Genomic DNA, 21,411 nt, shown 5'->3' with positions numbered 1-21,411 from the left:
CAATGTTTTTCGACTTTCCTCACATTTCTTGCTAGAGTGTGATATGTTTATTAATTTGTATAATATCAAGGTAGTCCATCTTTTTTCCTTTGCGGTGTGATGTCCTAATTCATATTGCATCTTTTAACAATGGCCTCCTTTAAGCAGATGGAATGCAAAAGGAGGAACAATTTTCATCTCTGATAACGGAGATAATATGTATATGCACTAACTTTAAATCTTTGACCCTACAAAAATTTCACTGTTCCACAAATTTATTTCTGTACCCAATGACGACTTAACAAGCAAGAACTGTTTTGCGAAATAAATAAAAAATATAGTAGGATATTACACCAGTGAGGAGCCCTTTCATTCATACTGTGTAAAATATTCTACAAAGAACCAAAGGAACATTTGATCAGTGCAATTATGTAAACAGATGGTTAGCAGGATTTTAATAAAACATGGATCTCACCTCTTTTCATTGTGTAGAGGCAACTTCTGCGTCATAAGAGTGGAACTAACATTTGAACTTTGGATACGACATAAGTCTTCTTTCACTTTTCGAGGCTTACCAGCTCGAGTTTTTTTAAGTTTTGTTCCTGTAACACGATTATTTTCCTCACGAACAATATCTGAGTGTCCATAACACAAATTATGCAGCGTGAACCCTAACTCCATTGACAAAATTTTAGAGTTTGTTCAGAGAGATTTTTTCAAGTATTTTAGTATAAGAGACGTTTTGTCTCAAGTGACTCATTACGAAGTAATCCTGTAATTACGATTTATTTGATTTGTTACCCTAATTGCCTTTGTTACTATAAAAATATTGTCGCAACAGTGGAGGGAAAGCCTGTAATATACAATTGCCAAATCAGCAACAGAGCAGAGTAACACAATCACCCTCAGATGAAACATTTATCACAGCGCATTTAATCTGTTTTGTAAGTGTACATAACTGTAAATTACAAATGCAGACCTGTTCCCTTACCAGTGTTGTTCAAAACGTCTTCCATCATGATCATGGCAGAACGCAAAGTGGCACCACTGGCCATCTTATATGTTCAAGAATCACTAGAGTTTGGCATATTATTACTGTGGCTGTGAAAGGATGAAGTTCAAGGTACATATCACCTGGAGTTCTGTAATCTGGGCTCTTCACATGGCCCCAGAAGAACCAGTCCATTGCTGTCATGTCTGCTGATTAAACAGGTCATGGAACAGGGCCACCAAAACCAGTCCACTGTTGCCAAAAGAGATGCAATTACTCCAATGAGCCACCAGAGACCAAGGGTTCCTTAGAGCAAAACACTCAGCAAAAATCCACGAACAACCTCTGAAATGTTACCAGTGGTGACTGGATTCAATCTGTAGTAATAGTAGGTGAGGATAAAACATCAATACATATTAATTATTCTAACAAACAACTTTAACTTACAAAGTTTAACGAAACCTTTGCTGCTGCTGTTTCATAAATTAAAATGTGATCTTACACTGTAACACAGGGAGATACCATAAAGCAAAATGTGTGGCAACACCGAGAGATACCTGACTGAGTATTAACTTGTCTCTGGAATTTATCTTTAAAACATTCCATTACATTGTAAAATTTTGGTTTTTCAAAGTGATTAACCTTTTCAAATAATGCATATATTTTCTTTCTTTGTTATGGTGAAAGCATAGCTATTGTACAATAACTTGTCTACATTTACAGTAGTCTTACTCCACATACAAATGGACAAATGTTAATAGACTCATGAGAGTAAGTTAATATACCACTCCCAAAAGTAACAAATTATGGACTGACTCTTGTGGTAACCAAGTGGAATAACTGTCATATTCAGTATAAAAGTTGAGCAGATTGAACATTGCTATCTCCATATGCAAACCAGCTCACTGACTTCAACCTGATAATACCTTAGAATTTGAGGTGGAAGGGAAACTACAGTGCAGTTGTGGAGATAAAGACTTTACAGAAACCTGAACTTCTGGACTGCTGTTTTAAGACTTAACCACGCGCACTAGTATTTAGTATACAAGATAAATAATTTTTTACATTCTTAACTATCTGCATGTTACCTATTCAGTGCTATTTGGTAATTAGAAATGTAGAGTCCTCCCACATTCAGATCCAAAAATTGAACACAATCAGCAGAAGAGAGATAAAAATGAATCATAGAAAGGATGGACGAACTAAATGTTAAGAGTAACTCCATGTTGCTCATGCTGTTGTGTTCTAGTTCAAAAGGACTATAAAGTAGGACAGCTCTGGTCCTGTCCTGTGGAAAGCCATTCTTATACCCTCCCTAATTGGTGTGGAAAAATTGGAACAAACATAAATCTGATATGGTAGGCTAATATGTCAAGCTATATTTGCTCCCCTAAAGAGTCCAGTGTCTTACCAACTGTGCTACATTGCTTGGCAGTGGGGTTACAGATAACACCAAACAATGGATGAGATGCTGTTTATAATATTTAACGCAAACATTTAAAAACTTAAGACAAATTCTCAAAACAATTTTCGTGGGGGGAGAAAACAGATATCACCCTATTGACAAGTGTGACAATACTAGGCACAGCTTTCTTGTGAATGCGACCAACAGATAATATGCACCAACTTGGCCATAAATATATTTTAAGTTGTTGTATGCTAAAGAATACACCTATGGTTGTAGGCAAATGTTACTTCACACACTGGGTGCAGAAAGGGGCCCAACAGAGTAAGGAGAATGTCCGTCCTCTTTCATGACCTAGAACACAACATGTATTGTATTTTAATTGGCTACCTTGTTGTTACTAAATAGAGGAGTTCACTGTTAGTGCAACTCTATTTGACCTATCACGACAACTGTGTATTTTTCGAAGATATTTAACAGCTTCAATCCAAACAATTGTGGTAAATTGTCATAATATAGGGCCTTAACTAGATTTTGCCTGATGTAATCACAGACAAATGTAAAGTTATGATTTAGGTGACAAATGAAATCAGAACAGTATCCAATCAATGTTACATTCAAGCTGGGTGCTTTGCCTAAAAAACTGTCGAGAACAGGTAACCACACGGTGCCATTACACTGCTGCTGCTGCAGCCACCCCTAGTGTCAAGTAATCAGCAACTGACAAGTGGGGGGTGTTGGCCACACGCCAACAGCGTCTTCAGCGGATCAGCAGGACTCTTAATGTTATGTAGTAGTGGCTTGTGTTTGAAACATTGGTTTTTAGGCTTATGATGTGTTTATCAAGAGTATAAAAACGAATAATTCAGATGGTATTTGTCATAACAGTCACCTGTGGTGGTAAGTCTTCATTTAGTGAAATTAGTGTTTATCCAGTTACAAGAGAATCGTCCAATCCAACACTTCGAAACTTACCCTGAAATTTTTCATGGAGGAAGAATACACCAACAGGAATGCACTGTCAATGCTTTGGCTGCTAAAACACGCTGCAAGTATTTTTTAAAAGAACCGCTAAGGTAACCCATTTCTGCTACACGAAGAACCACTATTAAAAGTGGTTTTTACAGCCGTTCTTGCCCAGTATGTGAATACACAAATGCAGCAGTGACCAAGAGGATATGAACAGATTGCAGTTCATATGGACAGCTGAACTGTTACACAGATGTAATTGCTACACAAGTGACTAGGAGAAGTAAGAAAATCAAGGCGGTGTACGATGTTAAATTATGATGACTTCTACCAATTGAGAGTTTTTTGTGCTGACATTAAATGTTTTGTAACAATTCCTGTAGCATATTTCTTATAATTTTTGAATAATGTATGTTTTGCTGACAATGAAACAGTTCCTTGTTTATTCTCTGTAGTCAGCACAAAAATGTGAAGTGTATTGTATGACAAAAAGAAACATTCATTACACCAGGCACACTTCATAAAATAAAAATTAATAGAATCAGGCACTTCACAGTAATTAATAGTTTTATTTACACAGAAGTGGGATGGAGTAAGAAATGGTAATGGCCATCATTGTGCATATTGTGGTGCATACCATGCATACTTGATCAAAGTCATAAAATGTGGTAATGCAAACTGACAATGGAGAAATTACTGAAGTTATCACACTATTAGTTCCAGGTGGAATTTGAATTATATGAATTTTGTCATTTCCCTAATGACACGCGTTATTATGTCCAGGCCAAGAGACCAACATAAGCAATGCATATTTTCTGCAAATGGCAAGCCAAAGTTTTGGACTTAACAATAAACATTATTCTCTCCCATTTTTCCAGATTTTGCTCTGTCAATTGCAAGACTTTTGCAAGTAAACAGTCTTTTTTTTTTTTTTAATTTCTGATCCTAGTTTGCCTTGATGTTCTTGAATACAGAGATAAAGCTATGGGAACAGTAATCCACTGACATTTATCGTTAGTATTGTTGTATACAAATGTGTCATAGGACTCAAACTGCATAAGCAACTTCACATAGTCAGATGCAAGGTGGACACATCCTGAATATTTGAAAGGAAACCGAAATCTTGGAAAGCTCACACCCGTGCCCGTTATGCTCTCTTAATAAGCAAATCATGTTAAAGCACTAGGGTCTGTTGAACAATTACAACTTCCTGAAATTACATTGTAGTGCCATCATATTTTTCTCAGATCTCTTCTCAGGTTTCTTGCATCATGCTTATTGGAGCTATCATTTTCGCAGGTTCTAAAGTTTTCCTAACCCTGTTTACAACCAGAAAAACCAATAAATGCTAATTAACAATCACATACATAAGTTTATATATATATATATATATATATATATATATATATATATATATATATATATATATATATATATATATATATATATATATATATATATATATATATAACAGAAAGAAACTTCCACATGGGAAAAACATATTAAAAACAAAGATTCCAAGACCCACCAAGCGGGAAAGCGCCGGCAGACAGGCACACGAACAAAACACACAAACACACACACAGAACCACGAGCCCTCGCAACTGGCAGTTGCTTCGTCAGGAAAGAGGGAAGGAGAGGGAAAAATGAAAGGATGTGGGTTTTAAGGGAGAGGGTAAGGAGTCATTCCAATCCCGGGAGCGGAAAGACTTCCCTTAGGGGAAAAAAAGGACAGGTGTACACTTGCACACACACACACACACACACATATCCACCCGCACATACACAGACACAAGCAGACATATTGTGTATGTGCGGGTGGATATGTGTGTGTGTGTGTGTGTGTGTGTGTGTGTGTGTGCGCGCGCAAGTGTACACCTGTCCTTTTTTTCCCCTAAGGGAAGTCTTTCCGCTCCCGGGATTGGAATGACTCCTTACCCTCTCCCTTAAAACCCACATCGTTTCATTTTTCCCTCTCCTTCCCTCTTTCCTGACGAAGCAACTGCCAGTTGCGAGGGCTCGTGGTTCTGTGTGTGTGTTTGTGTGTTTTGTTCGTGTGCCTGTCTGCCGGCGCTTTCCCGCTTGGTGGGTCTTGGAATCTTTGTTTTTAATATATATATATATATATATATATATATATATATATATATATATATATATATATATATATATATATCATTATTTAAACACAGAGTGATTTAAAAAGTACAATGACCATTTTTAGACTTACAGAACACACGCAAGTGATTTATAAGGTCTAATTAAAACAGCAAGAGACACAAACAAGAAAAGACAAAAGTATAGACAATTGTCTGATGCATCTCTGTTACAGGGCTAACGTAGATAACAAACTTTTCAAGCAAAAACCCCTTTAGCTTACTTTTTGATTATTGCCTCATAGGAACTTAATATTAGCTGGAAATGAATTGAAGATTTTTTTGCTAATATATTAAATCTGATCAAAAGTATCCAGACACCTGGCTGAAAATGACTTATAAGATCATGGCACCCTAAATCAGTAATGCTGGAATTCAATACGGCGTTGGCCTCACCACTGCCTCCGAATTTTACTGTTGACATTACACATGCTGGCAGATGATGTTCAGCGGGCATTCGCCATACTCTCACACCGCCATCGGATCGTCACATTGCGTACCGTGATTCGTCACTCCACACACCCTTTTTCCACTGTTCAATAGTCCAATGTTTACGCTTCTTACACCAAGTGTGGCATCGTTTTGCACTTACCGGTATGATTTGTGGCTTATGAGCAGCTTCCCGACCATGAAATCCAAGTTTTCTCATCTCCTGCAACTGTCATAGTACTTGCAGTGGATCCTGATGCAGTTTGGAGTTCCTGTGTGATGGTCTGTATAGGTGTCTGCCTATTACACATTACAACCCTCTCCAACTGTCGGCGGCCTCCGTCAGTCAACAGACAAGGTCAGCCTGTATGCTTTTGTGCTGTATGTGTCCGTTCACATTTCCACTTCACCATCACATTGGAAACAGTGGACCTAGGGATGTTTAGGAGTGTGGAAATCTTGCATACAGACATACAACACAAGTGACACCCAATCACCTGACCCATGTTCGAAGTCTGCGAGATCCCCAGAGCGCCCCATTCTGCTCTCACAATGTCTAATGACTCTTGAGGTCGGTGAGTACCTGGCAATAGGCAGCAGCACAATGCACCTAATATGAAAAACTTATGTTTTTGGGGGTGTCTGGATACTTTTTTTTTTTTACACCTAATATACACAGTCCACTCACAAAGTGACCACCTCTCAAAAGAATGAATAACCACCTTTTGCAGCACGGACCACTGACAGACATGCAGGAATACATCATTGAGGTTCTGGAAGGTACTAACAGGGATGTGGTGCCACGACGACTCCAGTACCATGGCCACATATGATAAGTTTCTCAGTTTAGGCGGTCCCACACATTCTTAATTGGGTTTCAATCTGGGGAGTCTGGTTGCCAGGGGAGCACAGTACACTCATCGTAGTGCTCTTTGAACCATGCATGTATCTGCTAGTGGTTTGACACATTGCACTATCCACATGGTAGAATTTGTCATGCTGAGAAGGAAATGAACTAAATGTAGGGGTGGACATGGTTTTTAGGAGTAGGTGCGTACTCTTGTTGATCTACTGTGCCCTCCAGAATGATGGCATCCGCCAGAAAATGCCACAAAGACATTCCCCAGACCATAACATTTCCTCCTCCGGTCTGGAACCTTCCAACAATTGTTGCAGGGACATACACACCAATGCCCATAGTCTGATGGAGCATAAACTGTGATTCATCTGACAAGTCCACCTGCTGCCATTTAATCGATGTCCAGTTTTGGTATTGGCGTACAAATTACAGCCTTTGTCACTGACAAACAGCAGTCAGCATGGATGCATAAACAAGGCCCTGCTGAGTAGGCCCATATGCAGCTCTCATGGAGGAGAGAATGCTGGTAGCACCTTGGTTCATATGGGTGGTCAGTTGCTCCACATTTGCATGTCTATTTGCACCCCCTATGTCTCCACAGCTGTTGTTCACCCCATCATTTATGGCCCATGGTTCACAAAAGTTGCCTCAGCACTGGTTTTGGATAGGCCATTTTATCATGCATTCTATGCTTTAACCATGGTGGCACATCAGCCATTCACAAACTTGGCCATTTACAAACTTGGCCATTTCACGAGTGCTCGCAACCTGGGCTTGAGTGCTTTTGGACATCAAATATATCACTCTGTTTGCACATTATGATGACCATATTGTTTTTCACATCCCCGACATGCTTTATACACCCTCCACTACTAATGCTGCCGACTGCTGTCTGTTCGTGATTATTGCATATTGATGTCTAACACAGGCAGTCTTCACAATGTGTCTGGACCATGTATTTAACATCTTTTTGCACCAAAGAACAATTCTTCAGGTCAAAATTTCCTTCTTGTGATGTGATGTTGGTAAGCCTTATCTGTTTCACAATGACTAGGTTTGTGGAGCATAGATGTCATGGCTGGAGAGAGATTGTGAGGCAGTGGTTAATATCCCTACATACTTAAAAAAGATTACAATGTGAGGTTCTTGGAAGCACTCCATACACAACTCTGACAACCTTTTACTGAATGGAAAAGATACTTTTCAAAAGCAGCAAACTGCCCCCAGATGATGGTTCCGTAACCCATCAGCAAATGTAAGTAGCCAAAATATGCAGATTTGGGGACACTGATGTCACTGATTTTGGAGATTATCCAGATGGTAAATGATGCCGAGTTAACCCTTTTCAAGGTTTGGAGGATGTGGTGTTCCCAGTTAAGAATGGTACATGGGTGCCTAAGAATTTCAAACAGTATGCCCTCTGTATCTGCTGGCTCTGACATGCAATATTAAACTTCTGTGGGCTTTTGTGATGAGGGTGAAACAATGTAATTGTTTTTGCCGAGGTCCATTGCTAGCAAATTTACGTGACCCAGTTCAGAACACATGGAAATAACTGGTTGGTATTAAACATTGAGTCAGTGGATGTTTTACTGTCTGTCACAATGGTTGCATTATCTGCAGAAATGGTGAACTTTCTTGCTTTGTTGAGGGACAGAGGTAATTTGTTTACATGAGGGGGGACCCAAAAGTAATGGGAATTGGCTTCAGTGGGTGCGGAGAGTGGGCGACCCCACTGATCGACCAGGTGTCCATTATGGTCACGACATGCGACGCAAGTCAGTGTGCTAAGTTGTGTCACTGAATGCATGGGTTCACCCGTGACAGTTTTTTTAGTAAGACAACTTTTTTCAGTTCTGTGAAAACGTGATGGCAACGTGTGGAAATTTTGTTTCCTGTTGGAGAAATCAGTTGCGGAAACTACTGTAATGCTTAAGACTGCTTATGGAGATGCTGCATTAAGTAAAACCAGAGTCAGAGGTTTTCATGTTTTAAAATGGACAAATTTCAATTTAAGACCAAGCCCATTCAGGATGACCCTCAACGTCTACAAGTGACGAAAATATCAACAAAATCAATGCCCTCGTTCGTGAAGACCGTAGATGAACCATTTATCAACTCAGCGAGAAGTGTGGAATATCATGGAGTTCAATTTAGAGGATTTTATCATAAGATTTGCACGAGTAGGATTGCAGCCAAATTTATCCCTTGCCTTCTCACATTCGAGCAAACGGAGCGGTGACTTCAGCCATGTTTTGAGCTTCAAAATCAGCTCAAAGACGCCCCTGAATTTTTTTCCAAGGTGATTACTGGTGATGAATCGTGGTGCTGTGGATACAACCCTGAAACAAAGCAGCAATCAAGCCTGCGGAAGCCACGTGGCTCTCATTGTCCCAGAAAAGCTCACCAAGTGAATTCAAACATCAAGACGACGCTCATTTGTTTCTTCGATTGCAGAGGTGTTGTGCACGTGGAGTTCATTCCCTGGGTCAAACTGTTAACCAGAAGTTCTAGTTGGAGGTTTTGGAAAGACTGAGGGAGAATATCTGGAAGAAAAGGATAGACCTTTGGCACACAGGCCATAATGACAACTTGCCGGCCCACATCGCCCTTTCCACAAAGCAGTTTTTGACCTAAAACTGGCATGACACTGATTGTCCAACAGCCCCACCCCTCCTACTCACCGGATCTTGCCATTTGGATATGAGAGGTAGCATGCTTGCCCATCTGCATATTTTTGGCTATTTTAATGAATACATAGTGTTCATTTGCAATAACTTGTGTTAAAATTTAACTAATTCTTCCATGTATTGTCATCAGGAGAATTGAAAGTGGATAAACAATGAGGTGAAAAGTCATGGGATACCACCCAATATCATGCTGGAACTCCTTTTGCCCAGTGTAGTGCAGCAACTGTGTGGCATGGACTCAACAAGTCGTCGTAAGGCCTTGCAGAAATATTGAACCATGGTGCTCTATAGCTATACATAGGTGTGAAGTGTTGCCAGTACAGGACATTGTGCAAGAACTGACCTTGTGATTATGTCTCAAATGTTCGATGGGATTCATTACGGACGATTTGGGTGGCCAAGTCATTAGCTCACACTCTCCAGATTATTCGTCAAACCAATTGCGAATAATATTAGCCTGGTGACATGGCGCATAGTCATCCACAAAAATTCCATTGTTTTTGAGAATGTAAAGTTCATGAATGACTGCAAATGGTCTCCAGGTAACTGGACATAACCATTTCCAGTCAATGATCCATTCAGTTGGAGCAGAGGAACCAGCCCATTTCATGCAGACACAGTCCACACCATTATGGAGCCATCACTAGCTTGCACAGTGCCTTGTTCACAATTTGCATCCATGGCTTGGTGGGGTCTGTGCTGCACTAAAACCCTAACAACAGCTCTTATCAACCAAAATCAGGACTCTGCTGACCAGGCCACTGTTCTCCAGTTGTCTGGGGTCCAACTGATATGGTCACGAGCCCCAAGAAGAACTCTGCAGGCGATCTCTTGCTGTTAGCAAATGCACTCAGGTCTATTGTACGATTCTATAGCCAATTAACATCAAATTTCACCACACTGTCCTATTAGATACATCTGTCCTAAGTATCACATTGATTTCTATGGTTATGTCACGTAGTGTTTGCTTGTCTATTAGCACTGACAACTCCACGCAAGCACCGCTACTCTCTGTTAAGTGAAGGCCACTGGCCACTGAGTTTGCTGTGGTGAGAGGTAATGCCTGAAATTTCGTATTCTCGGCACATTCTTTATACTGTGAATCCCCAAATATTGAATCCCCTAACTATTTTCGAAATTGTATGTCCCATGCATCCAACTCCAACTACCATTCTGCATTCAACGTCTGTTAACTCTTGTCATGCAGCCATAATCACATCGGGAATCTTTTCAGAAGAATCATCTGAGTACAAATGACAGCTGTGCCAATGTGTTCATGATACCACCACCATCTGCAGATATGCATATCACTATCCCATTACTTGTCACCTCAGTATATTACACCACATGCATAATCCTGATATAAGACAATAATGATAATGATGAAGACGAAGATGGTATTTAGTTTGTGGTGTGCTCAATTGCATGCTTATCAGTACCCATACAAATTCCCGATCGTTTCAGTGTCCAGTCCTCCTGCGTAGTTGAATGATGATGAAATGAAGAGGACAACATGAACATCCAGGTCCTGGGCAGAGAAAATCCCCGACCCCGCTGGGAGTGGATCCCGGGACCCCGTGATCCAGAGGCAGCAATGCTAGCTACTGGACCACATGCTAAGGCACTGAATTGAGCATTCAGTCTTTTTAATTGGATGCACAGATCTTCAAACATCTTTTACAACCTGTAGTGTTCTTTTTTTAACCTATTGCAGCTTGTTTCAAAATGACTAAAGCCTATGTGGGCTAATTTGTGCATACAAAAACAAAAGCTGTTCCAAGTCAGAGCATCTAATGTCATTAAGGAGGTTCAGTCTTAGTGCTGGAGATGAGCAATTTAGCTCTTATGTTGGCTATTTCTTAGCTTTGTGAATGTACTCAGACTTTATGTTACTTGGTTTGTAGCAATCAAGTCTGCCTGGTTGCCCTGCACTGCACAAGGTCACACACAGTGCAAATGGCCTTAAATGTTGCCTGCTGCATGCTTTTGTATTTATTTCCAAGATTGCCTTATGTGATGAGGAAATAAAGAGTTTTTGTTGAACAATAATGGTTCAGAGCTACATGAAGAAATTTCCAATTTTGAACCCTGTGATGGTAAGCTAATTAGTTTCATTGTATTTTTCTCTAAGTGTACATATTGTTTATTGTGTAACAGAAAGCTATTTTTTACAATATACATTATAGATGAAGAAGAAATTTCTGATGAAGTTTCAGTAAGCCCTCAACATTAAACCACTGATGTCGCTGCTGTATCAGTTATCCCCCCGTTTGAACTCCACAGTCTGCCTCTTTCAGCTAGGTGGTGGACAGATGGATGACACTACCACTTCACAGATTCTAGTCATTGAAGAATCAAGCGGGTTTCAAATTCAGATTGATCAGAACTATTTTGTGTTTTATTGTTGCACCTTCTTCTTTGATTAACTGCTGAAGATGGCAAAACAAGAAACCAACTTCTATGATAGAACAACAATTGCAAGCTAACTGAAAAAGTTAAACTGAAGCCTCCGTCAATTCAAGCACTGTGAAACTTGACGAACTGTGAAAGTGGTTTCTCATTTGCACCTCATTAGAAAACTGAAATTGACTGACTGCTAGTCTACGAAATCTGTGTTACAGATCTCCTTTGCCACAAAGTGTCTACCAAGAGATTGTTTTCTATCAGTGCTGAGAATGTTACATTGAGTAAGTAATGCAACTTATTTCAAAATATCAAGACGGGTATGATCCCGTTCGTAAGACCCACCTACAATGGATTCATGACAAAAAGTGAAAGAGCATCAAATCATGACAAAATTTCACTATAGCTGAAGGTATTCACCCTTTTTTGCAGATCTAGTTTTGAGACCTAAATGGAAAATGAGACTAACAAATATGGGACATTTTTTTAAATTTTATATCTGGCAGTAAGACAGATGCTAATAACATCTGGCATGTAGTAAACAGATTGAGTGAAAGTTTCCATGGCAAAGGCCATACTCTAAACATGGCTCATTTTACACTAGCCTTGATCTGAGGTAGAGGGGTACAGTGCTGAAAAAAAGAAACAGAAAATATCTAGTTGCCCAGATGCTGGAAAAATGAACTAGTGAAATGTAGACATACTAAAGATGTACAGGTATTTATTTTGATGATGAGATATAAAATGAGAGCATCCAGGGTTGATGTTAGAACAAAATTAAGACTGACAGAAGATTAAGCAGGACTGTAGGTTGGATTATAATAAGAAACAAGGCTGGTGTGCACCTTAGCAACCAGCTATGAAACTACTACCTTTTCGAGAGGAAGCAAAGTGGTGGAAGGAAGGTTTTTTCACATTTTAATGATGATTGTCGTAAATTCATATGTTTTACATACACTGTCTAAATTTACTACCAAATATTTTCAAATTCATTACTGAACTGGCTTTGGAGAACAAAGGTGGCCTGACAATTAAAATAGTTCACCTACAAACAGACTCAGTGAAAGACTTTTCATAACGGTATTTCTGCAACAAGAACGTCAAAAACTGCCTTAGAGGAGATGAAAAGTTTGTGTAAAATGAAGCTAGGTGAGCTCTGGGAAAGTGTCAAGGATGGATACCAGGCACTATTGTGAAGAATGTGATGTACAGCTTTGTTTTCCAAAATGCGTCAACATTTTTCGAACTAGGCAATTTTCAATTAAAAAAAAAAAAAAAAACATATTCTGAAAGAGTTTTATTTTTAGTATCAACAACTTCTAATCCTATACCCACATAGGGAATAAAGGTTAATTTTTTTGTTGTGAAGCAAAAATATTTTTATTTCAATAGTATAAAAAATGTTACTAATTTAGTCTATGTTTCTTAGCAGTATTTGAAAGAAAAAGGCCCACTTTCAAATGCAATAAACTGAAATTCTGTGTGGTAAAACCACCTACATAAAGTTCAGAAAAATTATGCTCAGTAGCAGTACCACAGCTGCACAGTCCTCAAAGTTTTAACAAGAGAATGGATTACAGTGTTTTGACAGCAAACTTACTCAGGAACTGAAGAATACATGAAGTTAGTGGGGTATTAGTGCCCTGTGAAAACTGATGGCATCTTGATTGGAGTCTTCATTCCTCTGTTTATCTGTTGACTACATTCCTACTACAAGTTGCAACTATAAATGTATATTTGCTGATAGCAATCTTTATGCATCACTCCAATTGAGTCATAGATCATCAATATATCAGAAATCATGTTACTATCAAATGTGGTCCCTTCATCAGATTCTCGTGTTCCATCTATTGGTATCCTCTTGGAAAATGTGATCTAGATTGCAACTGTGGTTAGTTATCTGTTAGAGACATGTAGGTTACCACCTAGTTCACTGTACCTACAGTAGCCAGCTTTTCAGTTTAAATAGGCTTTCCACTCATGTTCGAGATATTATTGACAAAACAACTTAACGTGTGAAAATTAAACTACTATAAAGTGTTGTTAATGCCAGTTCGTATGTAGAAATAAAGATTAACACATTAGTGTAACTAGCTTACTGTATTAGTACCTGGAAAAAAATGCATCACACAGTGCTGTCTCTAAATACTCTTCTTCTTCTTCTTCTTCTTCTACTACTGCTACTACTACTACTACTATTTCTTTCCTGTCTCAAATATTATGCCTGGTTAAAAATGGAAAGTGACGCGGACCTTGATCAAGCACAACTTACTTCTAACTATACGGTATAAGTTACATTACATTTAGGAATTTTCGGGTAATTGAACATGTATCAGTAATTACAAGATTCTGTAGTTGTATATATATGTTTGGTTGTAGCTGTATTGTGTTGATGTACTGGTGGATATTGTGTGGTATGACTCCTATAGTTGATAGTATAATTGGTATAATGTCAACTTTATCCTGATGCCACATGTCCTTGACTTCCTCAGCCAGCTGGATGGATTTTTCAATTTTTTCTTCTGTTGTATTGGGTATGGATATTTCAATTAATTGTGTTAATTTCTTCCTTTTATTGGTGAGTATGATGTCAGGTTTTGTTATGTGGTGGTGTTTTCTCTGTTATGATGGTTCTGTTCCAGTATAATTTGTATTAATCATTCTCCAGTACATTTTGTGGTGCATACTTGTATGTGGGAATGTGTTGTTTTATTAGTTTATGTTGTATGGCAAGTTGTTGATGTATTATTTTTGCTACATTGTCATGTCTTCTGGTGTATTCTGTATTTGCTAGTATTGTACATCCGCTTGTGATGTGATCTACTGTTTCCATTTGTTGTTTGCAAAGTCTGCATTTATCTGTTGTGGTATTGGGATCTTTAATAATATGCTTGCTGTAATATCTGGTGTTTATTGTTTGATCCTGTATTGCAATCGTGAATCCTTCTGTCTCACTGAATATATTGCCTTTTCTTAGCCATGTGTTGGATGTGTCTTGATCGATGTGTGGCTGTGTTAGATGATACAGGTGCTTGCCATGTAATGTTTTCTTTTTCCAATTTACTTTCTTTGTATCTGTTGATGTTATGTGATCTAAAGTGTTGTAGAAGCGGTTACGAAATTGCAATGGTGTAGCTGATGTATTTGTATGAGTGATTGCTCTGTGAGTTTTGCTAGTTTCTGCTCGTTCTATAAAGAATTTTCTTAAATTGTTTACCTGTCCATAATGTAGGTTTTTATGTCGACAAATCCCTTTCCTCCTTCCTTTCTGCTTAATATGAATCTTTCTGTTGCTGAATGTATGTGATGTATTCTATATTTGTGGCATTGTGATCGTGTAAGTGTATTGAGTGCTTCTAGGTCTGTGTTACTACATTTCACTACTCCAAATGAGTAGGTCAATATTGGTATAGCATAAGTGTTTATAGCTTTTGTCTTGTTTCTTGCTGTCAATTTTGTTTTCAGGATGTTTGTTAGTCTTTGTCTATATTTTTCTTTTAGTTCTTCTTTAATATTTGTATTATCTATTCCTATTTTTTGGTCTGTATCCTAGATATTTATAGGCATCTGTTTTTTCCATCGCTTCTATGCAGTTGCTGTGGTTATCCAATATGTAATTTTCTTGTTTAGTGTGTTCGCTATGCTATTTTTCTTACATTTGTCTGTTCCAAAAGCCATATTTATATTACTGCTGAATACTTCTGTTATCTTTAGTAATTGGTTGAGTTTTTTTGTTTATTTGTTGCTGCCAGTAGTTGTAGATCATCCATGTATAGCAAATGTGTGATTTTGTGTTGGTATGTTCCAGTAATATTATATCCATAATTTGTATTATTTGGCATGTTGGATAGTGGGTTCAGAGAGAGGCAGAACCAGAAGGGACTTAGTGAGTCTCCTTGGTATCTTCCATGCTTAATCTGTATTGGCTGTGATGTGATATTATTTGAATTTGTTTGGATATTAAGTGAGGTTTTCCAATTTTTCATTACTATGTTTATGAACCGTATCAATTTAGGATCTACTTTGTACATTTCCAATATTTGTAGTAACCACGAGTGGGGTACACTATCAAAAGCGTTTTGGTAATCAATATATGCGTAGTGTAGCGACCTTTGTTTAGTTTTAGCTTGATATGTCACCTCTGCATCTATTATCAGTTGCTCTTTACATCCTTGTGCTCCTTTGCAGCAGCCTTTTTGTTCTTCATTTATAATTTGATCTGTGTTGTACGAGTCATTAATTTCTGTGTAATGACTGAAGTTAATATTTTGTATATTGTTGGTAGGCATGATATGTGGCGATATTTTGCTGGGTTTGCTGTGTCTGCTTGATCTTTAGGTTTCAGGTAAGTTATTCCTTGTGTAAGTGTATCAGGGACTGTGTATGGGTCTGCAATGTAACTGTTAAATAATTTAGTTAGATGTGAATGTGTTGAGGTGAACTTCTTTAGCCAGAAATTTGCTATTTTATCTTTTCCAGGGGCTTTCCAATTGTGTGTAGAATTAATTGCTCGGGTGACTTCATGTTGCAAAATTATCACTTCAGGCATTTGTGGTATCCTCTTGTATGTGTCTGTTTCTGCTTGTATCCACTGTGCATGTCTTATGTTGTACCAGGTTTGACCATATGTTGCTCCAGAAGTGTTCCATGTCTGTTATGTTTGGTGGATTGTCTATTTTAATGTGTGTGTTATCTATTGTCTGGTAAAATTTCTTTTGGTTTTTGTTTCCTTCTATTTTCACTTTTTTTGTATCTTCTAAGTCGTTTGGCCAATGCTTGTAATTTCTGCTTCTTTTTATCTAATTGCTCTATCGCTTCTTGTTGTGAGATTTTACCTAACCTTTTTCGTTTTTTGTCTGATATTTCATTTCTTATAAATTGTGTTAGCTGTCCGATGTCTTTTCTCAGTTTTTCTATTCTGATCTGTATCCTGTGTTGCCATGCTGGTTTTATGGGTTTCTTCTGTGTGTTGGTTGGTTGGTTCTGATCTCTGCCTAGTGTGTATATTTAGTGTAGTTAGTGCTCCTATATAAACCAGTAGTTGTAACTCTTCCATATTTGTATTTTCACTTATTTTGTTGTGTATGATTGTGTTGATAATTGTTATTGTTGTTTCAACTTGTGGGTTATTCGGTGGTCTATGGAAGAATGGTCTGATGTCTGTATTTGTGTCTTTGTATTCTATATATGTCAGCTGGAATTTTTCTTCTATATCTAAAATGTGTGTCACTTCAAGTGTTCTGTTTGTGCTTGTTCTGGTGGCTGTTTTAAGATTTCATTTTCCTCTGATTGTTTAATTGATGCGTGTTGTTCTTCGTTTGTTTGCTCTGGGATGTTTGAGTCCATTACTGTCTTCTTCTTCTCCTTATTGCACATTATTTTGTTCCAGTATTTGTTGTACTTGTTGTTTGATGTTTTCTAATTCTGACGGGTATCCTGTTATTTTTGATTATTACACACATCTGATCAGCTAGTCGCTCTGTTAAAAATTTTAATTCTGGGTATCTGGTAATAAATGTTGTGTTTACTTGTGATCTGTATCCAGTTGTGTTGGTTCCTAAGTTTGTTGCTTGGTAATAACAGAACATGAGGTGTCTGTTAAGTTCATCTGACCATCTCATCCTCTGTCTTTGTTTTCCTTCTAAAGTGGTTGCAGGAAGCATGTCCTGCAAAACACCTCTATTTGGATTTAAATCATTTTACATGTGGCCAGCAGTGTCGTTACCATTGTGGATGGGCATAGGGATGAAGCGTTGTCCCCAACCACGACAGCACTTGTCTGAGACTTCCTTAGTTCTGTCCTGAATCATCATCATCATCATCATCATCATCATCATCATCATCATCATCATCATCATCATCATCATCATCATCATCATCATCATCATCATCATCATCATCATCATCATCATCATCATCATCATCATCATCATCATCATCATCATCATCATCATCATCATCATCCATATGGAGATGAATAGTTCATACATTAATCAGTTTCCTAACAAAACAGAATGGCGGAGTGAAAAGGGAGCCACTACTGCCGTCAATTCTGGAAGCGAAAATGATGGTTATGTATATACTCCAAAACAGCTTAACAATGAATGAAATACACTCCTGGAAATTGAAATAAGAACACCGTGAATTCATTGTCCCAGGAAGGGGAAATTTTATTGACACATTCCTGGGGTCAGATACATCACATGATCACACTGACAGAACCACAGGCACATAGACACAGGCAACAGAGCATGCACAATGTCGGCACTAGTACAGTGTATATCCACCTTTCGCAGCAATGCAGGCTGCTATTCTCCCATGGAGACGATCGTAGAGATGCTGGATGTAGTCCTGTGGAACGGCTTGCCATGCCATTTCCACCTGGGCCTCAGTTGGACCAGCGTTCGTGCTGGACGTGCAGACCACGTGAGACGATGCTTCATCCAGTCCCAAACATGCTCAATGGGGGACAGATCCGGAGATCTTGCTGGCCAGGGTAGTTGACTTACACCTTCTAGAGCACGTTGGGTGGCACGGGATACATGCTGATGTGCATTGTCCTGTTGGAACAGCAAGTTCCCTTGCCGGTCTAGGAATGGTAGAACGATGGGTTCGATGACGGTTTGGATGTACCGTGCACTATTCAGTGTCCCCTCGACGATCACCAGAGGTGTACGGCCAGTGTAGGAGATTACTCCCCATACCATGATGCCGGGTGTTGGCCCTGTGTGCCTCGGTCGTATGCAGTCCTGATTGTGGCGCTCACCTGCACGACGCCAAACATGCATACGACCATCATTGGCACCAAGGCAGAAGCGACTCTCATCGCTGAAGACGACACGTCTCCATTCGTCCCTCCATTCACGCCTGTCGCAACACCACTGGAGGCGGGCTGCACGGTGTTGGGGCGTGAGTGGAAGACAGCCTAACGGTGTGCGGGACCATAGCCCAGCTTCATGGAGACGGTTGCGAATGGTCCTCGCCGATACCCCAGGAGCAACAGTGTCCCTAATTTGCTGGGAAGTGGCAGTGCGGTCCCCTACAGCACTGTGTAGGATCCTACGGTCTTGGCGTGCATCCGTGCGTCGCTGCGGTCAGGTCCCAGGTCAACGGGCACGTGCACCTTCTGCCCACCACTGGGGACAACATCGATGTACTGTGGAGACCTCATGCCCCACGTGTTGAGCAATTCGGCGGTACGTCCACCCGGCCTCCCGCATACCCACTATATGCCCTCGCTCAAAGTCCGTCAACTGCACATATGGTTCACGTCCACGCTGTCGCGGCATGCTACCAGTGTTAAAGACTGCGATGGAGCTCCGTATTCCATGGCAAACTGGCTGACACTGACGGCGGCGGTGCACAAATGCTGTGCAGCTAGCGCCATTTGACGGCCAACACTGCAGTTCCTGGTGTGTCCGCTGTGCTGTGCATGTGATCATTGCTTGTACAGCCCTCTCGCAGTGTCCGGAGCAAGTATGGTGGGTCTGACACACCGGTGTCAATGTGTTCTTTTTTCCATTTCCAGGAGTGTACTTTATCAGTTAGTTTCCTAATCTACTTAACAATTGGGGAGGGGGGCAGGACAAGGGAAGGAGGTCTGAAAGGGCAACCAGTATTTCAGTTAATAATGGGAGTGAACATGATTACTCCATATGCACAATGGTAAAGTAATGTGGCTCAAACTGTGGCCTGTGATAAGCAACCAAATCAAGACAACATAATTAGTTTACAAGGTTCAAATGTACTTCAGGTAAACAGAGCAAGACTTAAGAAGCACATTTACAATTCAAGTGGACTAAAACTTATTATGCATAATAAGACCTTACTGAAGTAAACAAAAACCTGTAAGCACAAAGGTGCGTATGAAGGCATTTTCACTTCCAGTATCGACTGCAACACTGGCTGCCCTTATCGCCCCCCTTGTTATGTAGATTATAAATTCAATTGATGGATGACTAATGTATGAAGCTCTTTACATTATCTTTAAGTGTTGACTTATAATTGGTATTCATTGAGAAGTGTTTGAAACTAACTGTATAATTTTATTGGCTCTTTTATTCTATGTTGGTGACCTGCTGCATTTTCTTCAATTTTGTCACTGCAAAGCTACCTAGGCTGTGACAAACCAGTTATAATAAGAAAGTATTACAAGGCATTATCATGTCGCATTTATCCAAGTATCTACAGTGTGTCCCTGGAGGAATGGTCAGTAGATAGGGATATGAGGGTGACAATCATTTGATTCAAAAAAGTGTATTAAAAATTGGTTCTAAAATGAATACTGTTAGAACTATAAGGGCAGTTGTTCAGCAGAAGAGGTGTTTCTCAGTAGCATAGATAAACAAGACACATAGCTCTTAACATATGCATTTTAGATCCTATTTTTACTAGACTTTTTCTTGCTTTGAATGATCATTCCTGTCATATTCCTGCCATTCCTCCTAGGAGACCCTGTACATGCTGTTAACTGCAAATAAATAAATAAAAATAATAATAAAAAACATAATGTGTCACTAGCCACAGCACAGTTACTTTGTAGTTTAGAGAGACGTTTTACGTATTACTTTTTGCAGGTTAAACTTCCATCTCTCTTTTGCTAATTTACATCAACTACATGTTTAATAACAGGGTTATGAAGTATACATACCAAAATCATAAGCAGCATTTAATGCTAATTTCTGCAAAACATTTCTTACACGAATTCGGCGAGTTGGTTGAGGCAACGGAGGCCTTTCATTTTTTGGCAAGGGTTCCAGTTGACTGTATTCAACAGTACACCTGAAATTAAAAAAATTCTAATTTCAGCATGGTTAAATGCATCAAAACATTCCCATACTCTTAAGTGTCTTGCAGATCAGTTTACGTGGCAAATGGTTGAAATGCGTAATATGTGACAAACAAGGGAACATTCCCAGGTGTAAATAAAGCATCTAGGCATCTAGATGAAACTAGGCAGGTACGCAGACACGTCAGAGAGAGAGAGAGAGAGAGAGAGAGAGAGGTGGGGGGGGAGAGAGAGAGGTGGGGGGGGAGAGAGGTGGGGGGGGGGAAGAGAGAGGTGGGGGGGGGAAGAGAGAGAGAGGTGGGGGGGAAGAGAGAGAGGTGGGGGGGAAGAGAGAGAGAGGTGGGGGGGAAGAGAGAGAGAGGTGGGGGGGAAGAGAGAGAGAGGTGGGGGGGAAGAGAGAGAGAGGTGGGGGGGGAAGAGAGAGAGAGGTGGGGGGGGGAAGAGAGAGAGAGGTGGGGGGGGAAGAGAGAGAGAGGTGGGGGGGGAAGAGAGAGAGAGGTGGGGGGGGGAAGAGAGAGAGAGGTGGGGGGGGAAGAGAGAGAGAGGTGGGGGGGGAAGAGAGAGAGAGGTGGGGGGGGAAGAGAGAGAGAGGTGGGGGGGGGAAGAGAGAGAGAGGTGGGGGGGGAAGAGAGAGAGAGGTGGGGGGGGAAGAGAGAGAGAGGTGGGGGGGGAAGAGAGAGAGAGGTGGGGGGGGAAGAGAGAGAGAGGTGGGGGGGGAAGAGAGAGAGAGGTGGGGGGGGAA

General features: G+C 39.9%; 1 protein-coding gene across 1 annotated transcript in view; it reads right to left on the bottom strand.

Moving 5' to 3' along the window:
* The window catches only part of LOC126320654 (uncharacterized), a gene marked incomplete at its 5' end in the record, with an annotated part of 57,732 nt that extends 37,070 nt beyond the window's left edge, over positions 1–20,662 (bottom strand). The window contains 2 exon segments of the mRNA XM_049994083.1: positions 455–581; positions 20,532–20,662. Coding sequence (XP_049850040.1) covers positions 455–581; positions 20,532–20,662 — 258 coding nt within the window.
* Between the last annotated feature and the right edge of the window lie 749 nt (positions 20,663–21,411).

Source organism: Schistocerca gregaria, unplaced genomic scaffold (assembly GCF_023897955.1).
Source record: "Schistocerca gregaria isolate iqSchGreg1 unplaced genomic scaffold, iqSchGreg1.2 ptg000737l, whole genome shotgun sequence".
Classification (NCBI taxonomy): Eukaryota; Metazoa; Arthropoda; class Insecta; order Orthoptera; family Acrididae; genus Schistocerca; species Schistocerca gregaria.
This window is presented reverse-complemented; position numbering and strand designations above follow the sequence as displayed.